Raw genomic sequence first — 18,386 nt, 5'->3', positions numbered from 1 at the left:
TTTGGAAGCTGGAAGCCCCTTACGATGACCTTCACAGATGTCAAATAGGGCATCAGAGAGACGAAAGGAAGCAGTCCTTCAGAGGTAGACTCTGATAGCTCTGACCAGATCCAACTTGTGGAGGAACGTCTCCAGGGGATGGACCGGAGAGGGACATAGAGAAGGAAGGACAATATCTTCATTAATGTGAAATTAAGAGACTGCAACAACTCTGCTTGCATCATGGCATGGCCTCTCATCTCTCACACTATCTTATCCACTGCTCCAGGCCATGATGTGGTTTCTGTTTCTTGCCAGCTTCATATTCTGTTCCTCTGCTCTCTGCATGCTTCCTGGTTGTGTGTATAGGTGTATAGGGGGCGGCGCCTGAACTCACTAGTTCTTATAGGAATCAGGTGCACCTGTCTAATCTGTTCCTGACCAATTACCAAGAGGCCTCCAGTATTTACTACAGCTCCACCCAGTGGACTGGGCCTGTGCAATGTGTTAGCTCAGTTTGTGTTTAGCTAATGAGTTTGCCAGGCCTTGCTCTGTGTTACTCCCTCTCTAGAGGCTTTTCTCCTTGCCTTGATCTTGTTTTCCGCCCTCCAGGAGGCAGAATATCCTGGTCCCTGTGTCTTTGTTCTTGTTTCTTGTCTTGTTCCATTTCCTTGTCTGAACTTAGTCTTATCTCGGTCTCCTTGTCTGTGGCTTCCTTCCCTGTTGTGTCTTTCCTTGTGTTGTCAGTCTGCTTATGCTCCGCACTCTTGCGGCTCCGCCTGCTCTGTACCTATGTGGCTCCGCTCTGCTTAGCTTTTGCTGCTGCAGTAATCTTTTGCTGCAGCTCCTCTCCACATTCCTTGTGGCTCCGCTCTGCTTTGCTGCTGCAGAAACCTCTTGCTGCAGCTCCTCTCCTCATTGCTTGCGGTTCCGATCTGCTTTGCTTCTGTTGCTGCTCCATCTACTGCTGCTCTACCATTCCTATCTGCAGTCTTGCACTTCTCTTTCTGTGTAAACAGGTCGCAACCTGTTCCTTCATTCTACTTTCCTTCTGGCTTGTTTCTGTACCTGCACCTCCAGTGTGAACAGGTCCCTACCCGTTCCTTCATACACCACACCAACCTGCCCTGTGTCTGTCGTTCCTGCCAGCCCTGTGTCTGAGCCGTGCCAGCCTACTTGTCTGAGTTTCAGCTGTACTCTTCTGCCAGTCCTGCCTGATGCACGCACCTGTCCTAGTATTCCTGTTCTCCAAGTGGGATCAGCAGCCACAGCCAGACACCACCCTGGAGTAGCACCTGGTAGCTGCCTGCTGCATAAGCCTGATCTCACCATCAGAGGTTCCAGTGAAAACCCAGGCTGCTGTCATAGTCATGCCCCTTCCAGGGAAGTCTTGTTTGTGGCACAGTGGGGCCACCAGTCAGGGTGTGAGAGTGACAGAGACCCCCTTAGGAAGGAAGGAACAGGTCTAAGAACTACCTTGTCCTGATGAAGAATCAGGAACGGGGAACGGCAGGATAATGCCGCTAACTCAGAAATTCTCCTGATGGACATAATGGCAGCTAAAAAGGCAACTTTCCATGACAGGAGAGAAAATGGAATATCTTGAATGGGTTCAAAAGGAGAGCGATGGAGTGTGGCAAGAACAAGGTTAAGATCCCATGGATCTATCAGAAAACGGTAAGGAGGAGCCAGGTGGGCAACTCCTTGAAGAAAAGTCTTTACCTAGGAACTAGAAGCCAGATTTCGTTGAAAAAGAACTGACAGAGCGGAAACCTGACCCTTTAGAGCAGGGGTCCCCAACTCCAGTCCTGAAGGCCCACCAACATGTCATGTTTTCAGGATTTCCTTAGTCTTGCCCAGGTAATAATTGCATCACCTGTGCAATGCAAAGGAAATCCTGAAAACATGACCTGTTGGTGGGCCTTGAGGACTGGAGTTGGGGACCTCTGCTTTAGAGTACTGACAGACCAGAGTCAAGACCCGCTTGTAGAAAGTCCAGGAAGGAAGGAAGGGAAAAAGACATAGGGACCAAACCGTTGTTCTCACTCCACCAAAAGAAGGCCTTCCAATATCTGTGATAGATAAGCAAGAAAGCTGTTTTTCTGGCTCTAATCATGGTCTGAATGACCTGCTGGGAAAAACGGGCGTCCTTTGGGTGCCTCCCTGGTGATTTATGTATGCCACCGCCGTGGCATTGTCTGATTGGATCCTGACCGGGTGGCCTGCCAGAAAGGGATGAAAGTGATGCAGAGCCAGCCAAATCGCCCGAATCTCCAACGCAACAGGTTGATCGGAAGGATTGACTCCCTTGAGGACCAGCGTCCCTGGGCTGTGTGGTGGCAAAATACTGCTCCCCAACCGAGCAGGCTGGTATCCGTTGTGACCACCAGCCAATGATTTCCCTATCAGGGGAAAAGGCTTCCCCTACTGCAGAGAGGGACTCGTCCACCATGTCAGAGCTTGTCTGACCTGGGAAGACAGACGATACCGGAGATTGAGAGAGGATGGACTTTTGTCCCAGGAAGTTAAAAGCGCGTGTTGGAGAGGGCGAAGATGGAGTTGCGCAAAAGGCACTGCCTCTATTGCTGCCACCATCTTTCCTAAGACCTTCATACAAAACCAGATCGTGTGGGCACCTGGTTGGCGAAGGACCCTCACTTCTTGCCGGAGGGTGAGTACCTTGTTCTGGGGAAGGACCGTCAGACCTCAGGAAATGTCGAAGACCATCCCTAGAAAAGAAATTTTCCGGGATGGCACCAGAGACTACTTTAAATTCACTAGCCACCCTAGGCGAGACAGAGTAACCATAGTAATGTTGACATTCTCCTCTCATGCCAGAAAAGTTGAACCTTTTACCAAAAGGTCGTCTAAATATGGCATGATGACTATGCCCCGAGAATGCAGAATAGACACAACTGTTGCCATTACCTTTGTGAATATTCTGGGAGCAGTGGCAAGCCCGAAGGGCCTATGGAAAAGCATAGGAACTTTTGATGTGAAGGAAATATGGGGATATGAAGATAGGCATCTTGAATATCTATGGAGGCTAGGAATTCTCCCTTTTCCATAGCCGAAATGACTGACCGGAGGGATTCCATTCGGAACAGACGAATGCAGACAAATTTGTTTAAACACTTTAGGTCCAAAATGGGCCTTAATGTTCCGTCCTTTTTGGGAACGATGAACAGGTTGGAATAAAACCCCTGAAACCTTTGTTCCCTTGGGACGGGAGAAATGACCCCGTTGATTTGAAGGGATTCGACGGCTTTCACCAACACTTGCATACGGGTTTTTGAACTGGGGAGATGGGATGGAAAAAAACGGCTCGGGGGAAGAGAGAGGAACTCCATCTTGTACGCTGAAGACACCAGGTCTCTTACCCATCTGTCAGAAACGACGGTGAGCCAAGACTGATGAAACAGGAGCAGACGACCACCTACTCTCTTGGAAACGAGCCGCGGATGCCTCCAGTCATTTGGCTGAGGACCGATAAGATCTAGATCCCCTTGACCTTGGCCATTGGGACCGCATTCTTCCCAATGGGTTGGCTCTATATGAGACCTGATGGCAGGGGTGAACCTAGCCTCTCTGCTGCCTGAGGCAAACTGCAAAATGGCGCCCTCCCCCCCCCCCCCCCCATAGTAAATATTTAAAATCGGTAAAAAATGGTGCGACTTCTCCAATAGACCACACCTCCGTGTCCTGAAATGATTAGCCAATCACAAGAGCCGCACACAGGGCTGTTCAGGGCTAATAGGGGCTTCCCATTGGGTTGGGCGAGGGATGTGGGAGCGGGAAGGGGGACGAGCGCCACCGACCAACCGCCGCTCGGGAGAAACATGGCTGGATGCTTGTATGTACCAAGGGGCGACATTGGACGTGGTGTGGAAGTTATGACCAGTCAGTCCTGCAGCAGAGACATACGTGAATGGTGCAATGCATCCTGCACCAGGGGCGTAAATAGAAATTATGGGGCCCCATAACATTAGTTCTAATTGGCCCCCCTCCAGACCCTACCAGCCCACGTACTGTATTGTCCACTTCCAAATTTCTACGTTCCAAAAAATGGTAACACCACTACATAAAAAGGAAGTCAGTGACCCCCAAGATGTATACTAAGTTGCTACATAGTAGCATAAGGGGCTCACCTCCGGTAAAATACAGACTAGAACAGGACAATTTCCTAGAAACATTGTTTACATCTAATGCAAATGAGGAGATTTTGGTGCCCCCCTATGACAGGTCTATTCGTCATTGAATGAATTAAGGAGCCGCATATAACATGTATTCTCCACTCTCTCCTCCTCTTTAGGCTGTGTTTACACAATGAAGGTTTTGCTGCATTTTTACCTTGGTTTTATGCTCATCTAAACCTGTATTTTTCATAGCTGAGAACGCACATTGGTTTTATTTATTTGCAGAAAGTGAAATCTGCACAGGTTTTGCTGCGATTTGGGAAGAATGAGCACCAATTCTTTTCAGCATTTTTGCAGCGTGCTATGGGCAAAAACACAGAAATGCAGTGTGTGAACATAGTCTTAGGGTATGTGCTCAACATATGGGGGGCTGCGTCTTGGAAGCAGTGTCTCCGGACCTGTGGGAACCCGCGGGTGAACGCAGGGAGACCACAGCTGCCCTTTACTCACGATCTGCAGTGGGTGCAGGGCGGCTTCTCCCCCGCATTTACCCGATGGCGATCTCTTCTGACTCCGCAGCATGAAATGAACATGCTGTGGTGATGCGGAAGTCCCAAAACCTGCACTGCAGCTAAAATAACGCTGCGGAGGGGAGAAACATAGTGAGGATTGGATTTCTAGAAGACTAGTGTCTTCTTCTCATACTGAATTGGCAGGAGAAAAAAAAAAAAAATCACAGAATGCTGAGTAGCAGGGTATATTGGACAGCATGCAAACATTCAAATCAGTGAGTGGAGGCAGAACATTGGACTGCACTTGGATGACATCTGAGTGCAGTCTGATTTCCACAAAGTGATAAGTTTAAGAAGATAGAGAATTTTTTCCTCCATCTTCTCCTCAGTGTGCTCCGATTATTGGACCATGTTAAGCCGACATTCTGATCAAAGGCATTTAACTTAATACCACTATCCAACAGAGGAACTGCACAAAAGAGTCCACCGCAGTCATTAGGTCGTTGTGCTATGTCAGCAATACATATTGTTCTCAACAGAAATCTCTGATATCAGCCTGCGTGTCCTATCTGTAATAGTTTAGTCAAACAAAAAAAAGAGACTTTGGCGGAACCGACATGATTCTCAGTCAGAGAGGAACCTAAACCCAGACTCATCACTACATCTATATATAGTGAAATGACCGTGGTCACCACTGCCCGGACTATTAGGTCCATTGCTAGAATGACCAGAGCTCTGGAATCATGCACGAACCTTCAGGAGATGTTGCACAGAGCAGACATTCTAGCTGAGGTGTGATAATGTGAGGGTCAGAGGGCGATAACTGCTGAACATACAGGTGCTGGATACCAGATTGCACAGCTATCGTCTGCACTGATAGCATCACATACACCTGCACCCTAGCACATTACTGGACAGGACTCCGGATACTCAGCGGAGCACACATCACATACACCTGCACCCCAGCACATTACTGGACAGGACTCCGGATACTCAGGGGAGTACACATCACATACACCAGCACCGAACTGCCTGCACCCCAGCACATTACTGGACAGGATTCCAGATACTCAGGGGAGCACATATCACACACACCAGCACCGCCGGCACCCCAGCACATTACTGGACAGGACTCCGGATACTCAGGTGAGCGCACATCACATACACCAACACTGCACTGCCTGCACCCCAGCACATTACTGGACAGGTCTCCAGATACTCAGGTGAGTGCACATCACATACATCAACACCGTACGGCCTGCACCCCAGCACATTACTGGACAGGACTCCGGATTCTCAGGGGAGCACACATCACATACACCAGCACCGCACTGCCTGCACCCCAGCACATTACTGGACAGGATTCCAGATACTCAGGGGAGCAGATATCACACACCAGCACCGCACTGCCTGCACCCCAGCACATTACTGGACAGGACTCCGGATACTCAGGGGAGGGCACATCACATATACAAGCACCGCCTGCACCCCAGCACATTACTGGACAGGACTCCGGATTCTCAGGTGAGTGCACATCACATACACCAGCACTGCCTGCACCCCAGCACATTGCTGGACAGGACTCCGGATACTCAGGGGAGCACACAACACATACACCAGCACTGTACTGCCTGCACCCCAGCACATTACTGGACAGGACTCCGGATACTCAGGGAAGAGCACATCACATACACCAGCACCACACCACCTGCACCCCAGCACATTACTGGACAGGACTCCGGATAATCGGGAGTGCACAGATTACATTGTGCTGGATATATGCAAAGGATTGTTATTGGGGGGAATTTATTATGTGGGATCCTGCCAAGCAGAGACAATTGTGTGTTGAGGCCTGATCATACTCAAGAATCACAGGCAGTATAGCCAAATACACTCATTTATAAACAGAGACACACATACTGTACACTACACACACTATTACATACACAAGAAACCTCTGCATCCATTCACACATAGGAAAGCAGACACTATACACACTATTATATACACTATAAATGACATTCCATATACTCACGTGTGCTGCAGCAGAGCCGTCACTGCTCGCCCCATCCCAGGACACCAGGGGCAGAGGACACAGGGAGCTGCTGCCTCCTCTAGGAGTCTGTGTAGACAGGATTCTCCCCCTCCTCCTCTGGTCCGACTGCCTCCTGTGATCTGAGAGGAACTAGGAAGGAGTTATGGAGGGGACAGTGCAAGACGCACCAGCAGGCAGCGTCAGCAGCTAGTCTCAGGAATGGTAGGAGCTGGGGGAGGGAGCAGCCCTACATCTGGAGCCAGGAGGGGGCAGCATCAATTTGTGAAGCTGCCACCTAGTGGCCACTGTAATTGTCACACACTGAGGAGATTTGTGGCTCCGAGCTCCTCCTGCTTTTTCCCTCACTGCCGACGTCCTGATCAGCCTGGAGGGTGAGGGGGAGAGAAGACAGAGGAGGAGCCAGTGCTGGAGGCAGCACCAAGCTCTGCACAGGAGCAACGCTCAGGACTTTGTGTATCAGTCTCCTGAACTGATCGCTCCCACTGCCACCCAGCAGGTGGCGCCGCCTGAGGCAACAAGCTCAAGTTGCCTCATTATAGGAACGCCCCTGCCTAACACACAGCTACAGCAGTTCTGTTGAATTTTAATAAAGCAACATAATGAAATCACAGCAGGTAATAAATTATGTCTGATTTATACAAACCTGTTCATGAATATACGCCAGTCCATCCAATATTTCTCTAAACAGCCGCCAAAGGCGATTATTGTCCAGATATAATCCTTGATCTATTGTGTCTCTTAAGGTGCTCTTCTCACAATATTCCATCTAAGAGATAATAAAAACACATCTTCATACTTTGCTGAGAAAAATGTTGGATTACTTAAGGTCAAGCACTACTTGTTGGGCTGCATGGAGATTGGGGAAAGGGTTAGGATGGGTCTAAGATGTGTGTGTAATTTTACATAGTAAAACTGTAATAAGAAGTATTTGTAAATAACTCAAAACTGCGGCAGCCAGGCGACCCCAACCCTGCGGCAGCCCGGCGACCCCAACACTGCGGCAGCCCGGCGACCCCAACCCTGCGGCAGCCAGGCGACCCCAACCCTGCGGCAGCCAGGCGACCCCAACCCTGCGGCAGCCAGGCGACCCCAACCCTGCGGCAGCCAGGCGACCCCAACCCTGCGGCAGCCAGGCGATCCAAACCCTGCGGCAGCCAGGCGACCCCCAACCTTGCGGTAGCCAGGCGACCCCAACCCTGTGGCAGCCAGGTGACCCCAACCCTGCGGCAGCCAGGAGACCCCAACCCTGTGGAAGCCAGGTGACCCCAACCCTTTATCCAATTATCACAGGATAAGCTTACCTGGATGTACAGATAATGGACGCTCTGACTGGACATCTCATAGGGGGATTCATTGAGCCCTTCTGATTTTTCCACAGCACATTCTTCATCCTGTTTAAGTTGACAGTCATTAGAGAACACGTACATAACAGGCTGGGATATCCCTGAGTGACGAGAATGGCATTGATGCCAAGCACTGCAGAAGAAACTGCAAACTGATAACTCTAAAGAACACAAATTGAGGGGAAGATTTTTCACTAGAAAACAAAAGAAAATCTTCCACTTTTCTAATTGGCTTTTTATTAGTCCCTGGTAAAAGCCCTTTTTTGTACAGTCTATAGGGTGAAGAACACCAGGGTTATAGCTGCCACCACTAGGAGGCAGACACTGAGTAGTTAGGCGTAGTTAGGCACTCTGGAAGCTGCTGAGCTGATCAGTCTGTAGCAATCAGTAGGAGAAGAAAAAACTTAAAAGGGGTTGTCCACTACACGGACAACCCCTTCTTAATACCAGCTATACTCCCCTACAAAGCAGAATCCATTCCAGTTGTGTGGGCACTGTCTCTCCCGGTGGCTTGTGTGAGATTATTGTGTCAAGTGAACCCTGCAGCTAATCAGTGACCACTTCACTCTTCCATACTTTGGACAAATCAGACATCCGGAAAAAGAGCGAGAGGAGATGCAGCCCTGAATACAGTACAGACCAAAAGTTTGGACACCTTCTCATTTAAAGATTTTTCAGTATTTTTAGGACTATGAAAATTGTAAATTCACACTGAAGGCATCAAAACTATGAATTAACACATGTGGAATTATATACTTAACAAAAAAGTGTGAAACAACTGAAAATATGTCTTAAGTTCTTCAAAGTAGCCACCTTTTGCTTTGATGACAGCTTTGCACACTCTTGGCATTCTCTTGATGAGATTCAAGAGGTAGTCACCGGAAATGGTTTCAGGAACACATGGGCTACTTGCACAGTGAACAAGTCTGTAAGAACATGTTCACACACCACCAAGAAACCTGAAGACACAAAAGAGAATGGTAAAACCAAAAACACTCAGTTTGAAAAAATGTTTGCAGTAATCCGCAAGTGCTAGTAAAAGATGTAAATAACAGGGTATTTGGTTGATACGTTTTTTGCAAAAAACGTATACTAAGCTGCTCTACCAATCTTCACGGTATACCCATATCAGAGCAGTCCTAACTAATGTATGCAATCCCTATCTGATGTATTTAAAAACCTGATCATCTGTATATTACCTGTGTGAACAGGGTTCAGAGAGGAAAAATCCATGTGTGCATACAGGATGCATGGATTTTTCCTCTCTGAACCCTGTTCACACAGGTAATATACAGATGATCAGGTTTTTAAATACATCAGATAGGGATTGCATACATTAGTTAGGACTGCTCTGATATGGGTATACCGTGAAGATTGGTAGAGCAGCTTAGTATACATTTTTTGCAAAAAACGTATCAACCAAATACCCTGTTATTTACATCTTTTACTAGCACTTGCGGATTACTGCAAACATTTTTTCAAACTGAGTGTTTTTGGTTTTACCATTCTCTTTTGTGTCTTCAGGTTTCTTGGTGGTGTGTGAACATGTTCTTACAGACTTGTTCACTGTGCAAGTAGCCCATGTGTTCCTGTTTCCATGATTGTTCTCTTGTGTCTACAAGACTGGGGAGTTCCACCACTCCTCTTGGGCTAGCTGCACAAAAGCTGTTCTGCCCTGTATGCACACATGGATTTTTCCTCTCTGAACCCTGTTCACACAGGTAATATACAGATGATCAGGTTTTTAAATACATCAGATAGGGATTGCATACATTAGTTAGGACTGCTCTGATATGGGTATACCGTGAAGATTGGTAGAGCAGCTTAGTATACATTTTTTGCAAAAAACGTATCAACCAAATACCCTGTTATTTACATCTTTTACTAGCACTTGCGGATTACTGCAAACATTTTTTCAAACTGAGTGTTTTTGGTTTTACAATTCTCTTTTGTGTCTTCAGGTTTCTTGGTGGTGTGTGAACATGTTCTTACAGACTTGTTCACTGTGCAAGTAGCCCATGTGTTCCTGTTTCCATGATTGTTCTCTTGTGTCTACAAGACTGGGGAGTTCCACCACTCCTCTTGGGCTAGCTGCACAAAAGCTGTTCTGCCCTGTATGCACACATGGATTTTTCCTCTCTGAACCCTGTTCACACAGGTAATATACAGATGATCAGGTTTTTAAATACATCAGATAGGGATTGCATACATTAGTTAGGACTGCTCTGATATGGGTATACCGTGAAGATTGGTAGAGCAGCTTAGTATACATTTTTTGCAAAAAACGTATCAACCAAATACCCTGTTATTTACATCTTTTACTAGCACTTGCGGATTACTGCAAACATTTTTTCAAACTGAGTGTTTTTGGTTTTACCATTCTCTTTTGTGTCTTCAGGTTTCTTGGTGGTGTGTGAACATGTTCTTACAGACTTGTTCACTGTGCAAGTAGCCCATGTGTTCCTGTTTCCATGATTGTTCTCTTGTGTCTACAAGACTGGGGAGTTCCACCACTCCTCTTGGGCTAGCTGCACAAAAGCTGTTCTGCCCTGTATGCACACATGGATTTTTCCTCTCTGAACCCTGTTCACACAGGTAATATACAGATGATCAGGTTTTTAAATACATCAGATAGGGATTGCATACATTAGTTAGGACTGCTCTGATATGGGTATACCGTGAAGATTGGTAGAGCAGCTTAGTATACATTTTTTGCAAAAAACGTATCAACCAAATACCCTGTTATTTACATCTTTTACTAGCACTTGCGGATTACTGCAAACATTTTTTCAAACTGAGTGTTTTTGGTTTTACCATTCTCTTTTGTGTCTTCAGGTTTCTTGGTGGTGTGTGAACATGTTCTTACAGACTTGTTCACTGTGCAAGTAGCCCATGTGTTCCTGTTTCCATGATTGTTCTCTTGTGTCTACAAGACTGGGGAGTTCCACCACTCCTCTTGGGCTAGCTGCACAAAAGCTGTTCTGCCCTGTATGCACACATGGATTTTTCCTCTCTGAACCCTGTTCACACAGGTAATATACAGATGATCAGGTTTTTAAATACATCAGATAGGGATTGCATACATTAGTTAGGACTGCTCTGATATGGGTATACCGTGAAGATTGGTAGAGCAGCTTAGTATACATTTTTTGCAAAAAAGTATCAACCAAATACCCTGTTATTTACATCTTTTACTAGCACTTGCGGATTACTGCAAACATTTTTTCAAACTGAGTGTTTTTGGTTTTACCATTCACTTTTGTGTCTACCGGAAATGGTTTGTAGAGTCCATTTGATCACCTTTTCTGTGTCGCACAAAGACACGGTGGTTGGAACCAAAGATCTCAAATTTGGAGTCATCAGACCAAAGCACAGATTTCCACTGGTCTAATGTCCATTCCTTGTGTTCTTTAGCCCAAACAAGTCTCTTCTGCTTGTTGCCTGTCCTTAGCAGTGGTTTCCTAGCAGCTATTTTACCATGAAGTCCTGCTGCACAAAGTCTCCTCTTAACAGTTGTTGTAGAGATGTGTCTGCTGCTAGAACTCTGTGTGGCATTGACCTGGTCTCTAATCTGAGCTGCTGTTAACCTGCGATTTCTGAGGCTGGTGACTCAGAAAAACTTCTCCTCAGAAGCAGAGGTGACTCTTGGTCTTCCTTTCCTGGGGCGGTCCTCATGTGAGCCAGTTTCTTTGTAGCGCTTGATGGTTTTTGCCACTGTACTTGGGGACACTTTCAAAGTTTGCCCAATTTTTTGGACTGACTGACCTTCATTTCTTAAAGTAATGATCGTCACTTGTTTTTCTTTACTTAGAATTTCTATTATGGCAAGAATAAAGCAGCTAACAGTCTATTCAGTAGGACTATCAGCTGTGTATCCACCAGACTTCTGCTCAACACAACTGATGGTTCCAACTCCATTTATAAGGCAAGAAATCCCACTTATTAAACCTGACAGGGCACACCTGTGAAGTGAAAAACATTTCTGGTAACTACCTCTTGAAACTCATCAAGAGAATGCCAAGAGTGTGCAAACCAGTCATCAAAGCAAAAGGTGGCTACTTTGAAGATCCTAGAGTATAAGACATTTTCAGTTGTTTCACACTTTTGTATTATGTATATAATTCCACATGTGTTAACCCCTTAGTGACAGAGCCAATTTGGTACTTAATGATCGAGCCATATTTTAGAATTCTGACCACTGTCATTTTATGAGGTTATAACGAGCTTTAACGAATCCCGATGATTCAGAGATTGTTTTTTCATGACATATTGTACTTCATGTTAGTGGTAACATTTCTTCGATATTACTTGCGATTATTTATGAAAAAAACGGAAATATGGCGAAAATTTTTAAAATTTAGCAATTTTCAAACTTTGTATTTTTATGCCCTTAAATTAGAGAGAGATGTCACAAAAAATAGTTAATCAATAACATTTCCCGCATGTCTACTTTACATCAGCACAATTTTGGAAACAAAATGTCTTTGTTAGGGAGTTATAAGGGTTAAAAGTTGGCCAGCAATTTCTCATTTTTACAACACCATTTTTTTTTTTAGGGACGTCATCACATTTGAAGTCATTTTGAGGGGTCTGTATGATAGCAAATACCCAAGTGTGACACCATTCTAAAAACTGCACCCCTCAAGGTGCTCAAAACCACATTCAAGAAGTTTATTAACCCTTTACGTGCTTCACAGGAACTGAAACAATGTGGAAGGAAAAAATGAACATTTAACTTTTGTTTTGCAAACATTTTACTTCAGAACCATTTTTTTTTTATTTTCACAAGTGTAAAAACAGAAATTTAACCATGAATTTTGTTGTGCAATTTCTCCTGAATCGCATTTGTTTACACAAAAATGATCTTTTCGCCCACAAATTCTTATTTTCAAAAGGGTAACAGGAGAAATTAGACTACAAAAGTTGTTGTGCAATTTCTCCTGCGTACGTCGATACCCCATATGTGGGGGTAAACCACTGTTTGGGCGCACCGCAGAGCTTGGAAGAGAAGGAGTGCCGTTTTACTTTTTCATTGTAGAATTGGCTGGAATTGAGATCGGACACCATGTCGCGTTTAGAGAGCCCCTGATGTGCCTAAACAGTAGAAACCCCCCACAAGTGACCCCATTTTGGAAAATAGACCCCCCAAAGAGCATATCTAGATGTGTGGTGATCACTATGAACCCCCAACTGCTTCACAGAAGTTTATATTGTAGAGCCATGAAAATTAAAAAATCATATTTTTTCCACAAAAATTATCTTTTCACCACCAAACTAGACCCCTTAAAGGGACTCTGTCACCTGAATTTGGCGGGACTGGTTTTGGGTCATATGGGCGGAGTTTTCGGGTGTTTGATTCACCCTTTCCTTACCTGCTGGCTGCATGCTGGCTGCAATATTGGATTGAAGTTCATGCTCTGTCCTCTGTAGTACACGCCTGCACAAGGCAAGATTGCTTTGCGCAGGCGTGTACTATGGAGGACAGAGAATGAACTTCAATCCAATATTGCAGCCAGCATGCAGCCAGCAGGTAATGAAAGGGTGAATCAAACACCCGAAAACTCCGCCCATATGACCCAAAACCAGTCCCGCCAAATTCAGGTGACAGGTTCCCTTTAAGGAACTTATCTAGATGTGGGGAGAGCACTTTAAACCCACAAGTGCTTCACAGAAATTTATAAAGTAGAGCCGTGAAAATAAAAAAATCCTTTTTTTTCCCCCTCAAAAATGATTTTTTAGCCTGCAATTTTTTGTTATTATCTCAAGGGTAACAGGAGACGTTGGACCCCAAAATCTGTTGACCAGTTTGTCCTGAGTATGCTGATACCCCATATGTGGGGGAGGGCACTGTTTGGGCACCCATCGGGGCTCAGAAGGGAAGGAGCTTGGAATGCAGACTTTGATGGAATGGTCTGCGGGCGTCATGTTGCATTTGCAGAGCTCCTGATGTACCTAAACAGTAGAAACCCCAACAAGTGACCCCATTTTGGAAACTAGACCCCCCAAAGAGCATATCTAGATGTGTGGTGATGACTATGTGTTTGGAGACCCTCTGATGTACCTAAACAGTGGAAACCCCCCAATTCTAACTCCAACCCTAACCCCAACACACCCCTAACTCTGCCATTTCCGACCGCGCATGCGTGGCCGTAACTCCGCCCCCTCCTCCCCAGGACATAGACTGGGCAGCGGATGCGTTGAAAAACTGCATCCGCTGCCCACGTTGTGCACAATTTTCACAACATGCGTCGGTACGTCGGGCCGATGCATTGCGACAGCCCCGTACCGATGCAAGTGTGAAAGCCTAACCCTAGCCCTAAATTTTGCCCCAACCATAACCCTAAATTTTGCCCCAACCCTAACTTTAGCCCCAACCCTAACCCTCAATTTAGCCCCAACCCGAACTCTAACCCTAAATTTAGCCCCAACTCCTCCAGCTGTCAGCCAGCAGATCATGGCGGGCGCACTGGGGACGCAGGAGGACCCAGGGACACCGGTAAGTATAGCAGGGTCCCGAATCCCCCTATTTCTCTGTCCTCTGATGTGCAATCACATCAGAGGACAGAGAATGACAGATCCCTTTTTTTTGCGGCCGCCGGTAAACAGTTAATTACCGGCGATCGCAAAACAGGGGTTGGTAAAAACCAACCCCGATCATGTTCTTTGGGGTCTCAGCTACCCCTGGCAGCTGAGACCCCAAAAGATTTTCTGGGTGCCGGCCGGCGGGCCGGCACCCAGAAACTTTCGGTCTGTACTGTACCTCTGGATGACTGATTTGTCTGAAGGAGGAGAGTATGAAGTGGCCGCTGATTAGCTGCAGGGCTCTCGTGACACAATGTAAAGTACCTGGGAAAGCCAGTGCCGATATCGCTTTGGTGGCTTATCCACAGGAGGCAAGTATAGCCATTTGTTTTATAAGGGGGGGGGGGGGATCATAATTATTGAGAAGGGCTTGTCCGAGTAGTGGATGACCCCTTTAATAAAGCATACATGTATTGAACACCATAATGAAGCCAAGCAGTGTAATAAATGGTGACACCTGTACAGAGAGAAAAGAAAAAAAAATGCATTGTGTAAAAAAAAAAGAGAAGCAACATACATGTGAACAAGTTTGCACACCCTACGAGGCGGAGGCTTTGTGATGACAAGGCCTAGATGCTCCCACTGCTTGGGTATAATAGGTCACCTTACGGAAGGGAGACACTTGGCCCTTAGAGCTTTAGGTCTGGTTTAGGTTTAAGGTAAACCGAATCCAACAGGCTATCATGGCTTCAGATGCTGACAGAACATGCCTGTGACCCTCTGGACATATGAAAAGGGAGTCATACAACAAGAAAGAAGCGGCTTGAGAGGAGTATATGAACATAGAACAGACTATGTTGTAATTATTAAGGGACTTTTCAATGCAATAAGATCGAGGGGGGGGGGGAGTAACACCTCAATAAAGGTGGGGTGCGATAATGCAAGTATCAGGTGTAGAGCAAACTTGGGAAAATCCATTAAGTGGCATTTAAAAGGAAAAGGTAGCCGATACCAATATTTCCTGATGGCCATGGAGCCATCTTTCCAGGAGAGCAGGCATAATCAGACACTGCAGAGGGGCTCAGAAGGATTTACTGAAGTATAGAAGGACCAGACTGAGATCCCATGGTGCTGTGAGTTGTTGACATGTAGGGGCTGCACGAGCCGCTCCTTGTAAGAAGGCGCATACGGCTAATTTAGGAGTATGGTAAATATTTAAAAATAATTTTCCTGTTTTCAGCATGGTATGATATTTCCTTGAATTCAGGTAAGATCTTGTCGAAGATGAAGTAGCCAGGGGACGTCGCTGGTTTCAGGGTCTCTGCCTGTACATTATGCAAATTAGGTGGCAAAGACCTGGTGACAGATTCCCTTTAATGAAAAATAATGACTATAGCAATGCAGTCATTACCTGATCTGGACTGTTCTCATCCTCATTTTCAAAAACAATCTCACTATCAGAGTCTGTTCCTGGTCTGTGAATAGAAAAAAAAAAAAATCAAATTCTCAGAACTGAATCGCACACGATACGTGACAGGTTTTTGTGACGCCTGGATCTATCATTGGTTCAGTGACTGCATATATTTAGCATAATCAGACATGAGCCTAATGTACCGTTCAGAAAACACAAATGTGTAATTGGAAGGAAGGTTCATAAATTTTAATTAACTTAAGCTTTAAAAACAGACTGCTGTGACACGGTGCCCCTTTGTGACACAATGGTCGCCCGGCCAAAGTTCGCCATGTGCCGCTGCTACATGGCAGCGCAATACAAAGGAATTGGGACTTGTCACAGTACCTTTGGGGGGGGGGGGGGGGGTCGCAATGTGCCCCCATTAATTAGAATCGCGCTGCCATGTAGCAGTGAACTTTCGTCTTGAGAAAGGTGTTGCAGCCAGAGTTGCCGGGTAGCACCAGCCTAAATCTTAGATTTGATCCAGGTATTTTGCACAATTTATTTAGGATTTCATGGATTCACTAGTTTTGAAAATCCTCTTCACAGACAAGTTTTTTTTTTCCAGGAATTATTGAAGGCTCCTCAGATCAGGACCTATGCAAAGTCTTTTTCAGGTGAATTCTGTTTTTGAATCTGCCTGGAAAAAAAGCACTTAAAAAAAAAAAGAATGACTGTATTACACAGCAATGTTAAAACAATTTGCTCTGCAAGTGTTCCTCCATTTTGTGCATCTTCTAAAGCAATCAAGCAGCTAAAAGAAGTGACGGGTCCATTCTTCTGGCAGCTTCCTCTTGGGGACTTATTAAGAGAGGATCCTTGATAATAATTTGATAAGTGGAAATTGTCCAGAGACAAACCACTTTAGGAGGTATCCACATTTATCAGCATGCAATGGTCTGTGGCAATAAAAAAAAGGTTGCCTTTTGAGGTGTGTAGTATCAGAGGGAATAAATCGCTGTGCTTCACTGCAAGGACCATAGAAGCCGTATACCTACAACTGCCCACTCATTTTTCCTGTTGTAGCCGCTGACTGCAGGGAAAATCTCTTAAATTTGTGGTAGTTTTTCTTTTGTTCCTGTGCCTCTCCGTCCCCGAGATTCTGCCTTTCATCCCTTCTATATAAATCTAGTATTTTAGCAACTGGGTGCGTTCCCCATGAAGACATGCTGGAGATTTCAGTGCCATGCCCAGTTCGCTAAATATACTAGATTTATATTCAGGGAAGCAATTTAATATTTATGGCAATTGACAAGTCCTCTATAAGATTAGATGATCACTCAGACAGATAGATGTCTATGTAACGCATGAGAGGGTCCGGTGCACAACAACAGCTCCCTATGTGAGATACAGACGAGTGCCCCCTCTAAGGCATCCATATACCCTAATGAGGCATATGGTGCCAAAGTGTTATTAGAGTACATCCCCATGATCCACAGTCCTACTTTTGATTAGCCAGCCTCCTGCGCCATTACATATGCGTCACACCAGGTCAGCTAAACCAAAGTTCAACCAGGGTTCATGTCCGGTAGGATGGCGCTTCACTTGGTTCCCACAGATTACCGATGCGGCTGCTGTAATGGGTCCTGTGAATTGATTTACACCATCTCTAACAAGGACTGATGCAGTCAAACATATCGGTCAGACTATGTACACAGACTACAACTGGATTTTAATATGGCTTGAATAAAGCTGGAATTATTTTTTTCAGTTTGCTGTCGCCCCGAACAGAAGCCTCCGTGCATGGGACGCATCTATCATCCACAGTGGGGGCCCTGACCATACTTGTTTTGTGTAAGCCTAATATTATGGTATACCCTAGTGATGTAGCATAACATTATATCGTCTTAAATAACTAACACATCAGCTATACATTTGCTTGAGCAACTTACAGGAACGATGGAGAGAAAACTCCTTCTTCATCCTCATCGTCGTCGCTTGAATCCTGATCAGCATTCTTGCAGTGTGCACTTGATGATCGCTCACAAGATGTGCTCCACTCCACCGAGCTGGTCATAATGGGAGCTGGAGCATTGGCCTCTATGTCATCGGCAAGACCGAACTCGTTTTTCACCACCTGCTCCGGCTTCACTACCACTTTCTTATCTACTAAACTTCCGGGTTTAGGGGTATTGGAAGATGGAATTTCGTGCTTTTCAATCCAAGCGTTGTAGTATCTCACTATATTCTCATGATTGAGTCGAGACAACAGCGTCACTTCACCTTTAATTCTCCTGAATTGTCTGCTGGCAGGATTAATCTGAACGCGTTTGACAGCATAGTAGCAGCCATCGAGCTTGTTCTGAACCTAAAAACAAACATGAGAAGACAGCGGTTTATTTATGCTAAAATAAGAGGAGCTCACTATATGAAAATATCATTGCA

The 18,386-nt window shown here is 45.6% G+C and overlaps 1 protein-coding gene across 1 annotated transcript in view; it reads right to left on the bottom strand.

Moving 5' to 3' along the window:
* The window catches only part of EIF2AK4 (eukaryotic translation initiation factor 2 alpha kinase 4), a 152,168-nt gene that overhangs the window by 66,824 nt on the left and 66,958 nt on the right, over positions 1-18,386 (bottom strand). The window contains exons 12-15 of the mRNA XM_069731721.1: positions 17,894-18,309; positions 15,960-16,023; positions 7,985-8,074; positions 7,327-7,449 (exon numbers count right to left, since the gene is read on the bottom strand). Coding sequence (XP_069587822.1) covers positions 7,327-7,449; positions 7,985-8,074; positions 15,960-16,023; positions 17,894-18,309 — 693 coding nt within the window. The remainder of the gene's footprint in view (positions 1-7,326; positions 7,450-7,984; positions 8,075-15,959; positions 16,024-17,893; positions 18,310-18,386) is intronic.

The sequence above is a fragment of the Ranitomeya imitator genome, chromosome 1 (assembly GCF_032444005.1).
Source record: "Ranitomeya imitator isolate aRanImi1 chromosome 1, aRanImi1.pri, whole genome shotgun sequence".
NCBI lineage: Eukaryota > Metazoa > Chordata > Amphibia > Anura > Dendrobatidae > Ranitomeya > Ranitomeya imitator.
The sequence above is the reverse complement of the archived record's forward strand: the minus strand, read 5'-3'. Positions and strand labels throughout refer to the sequence as shown.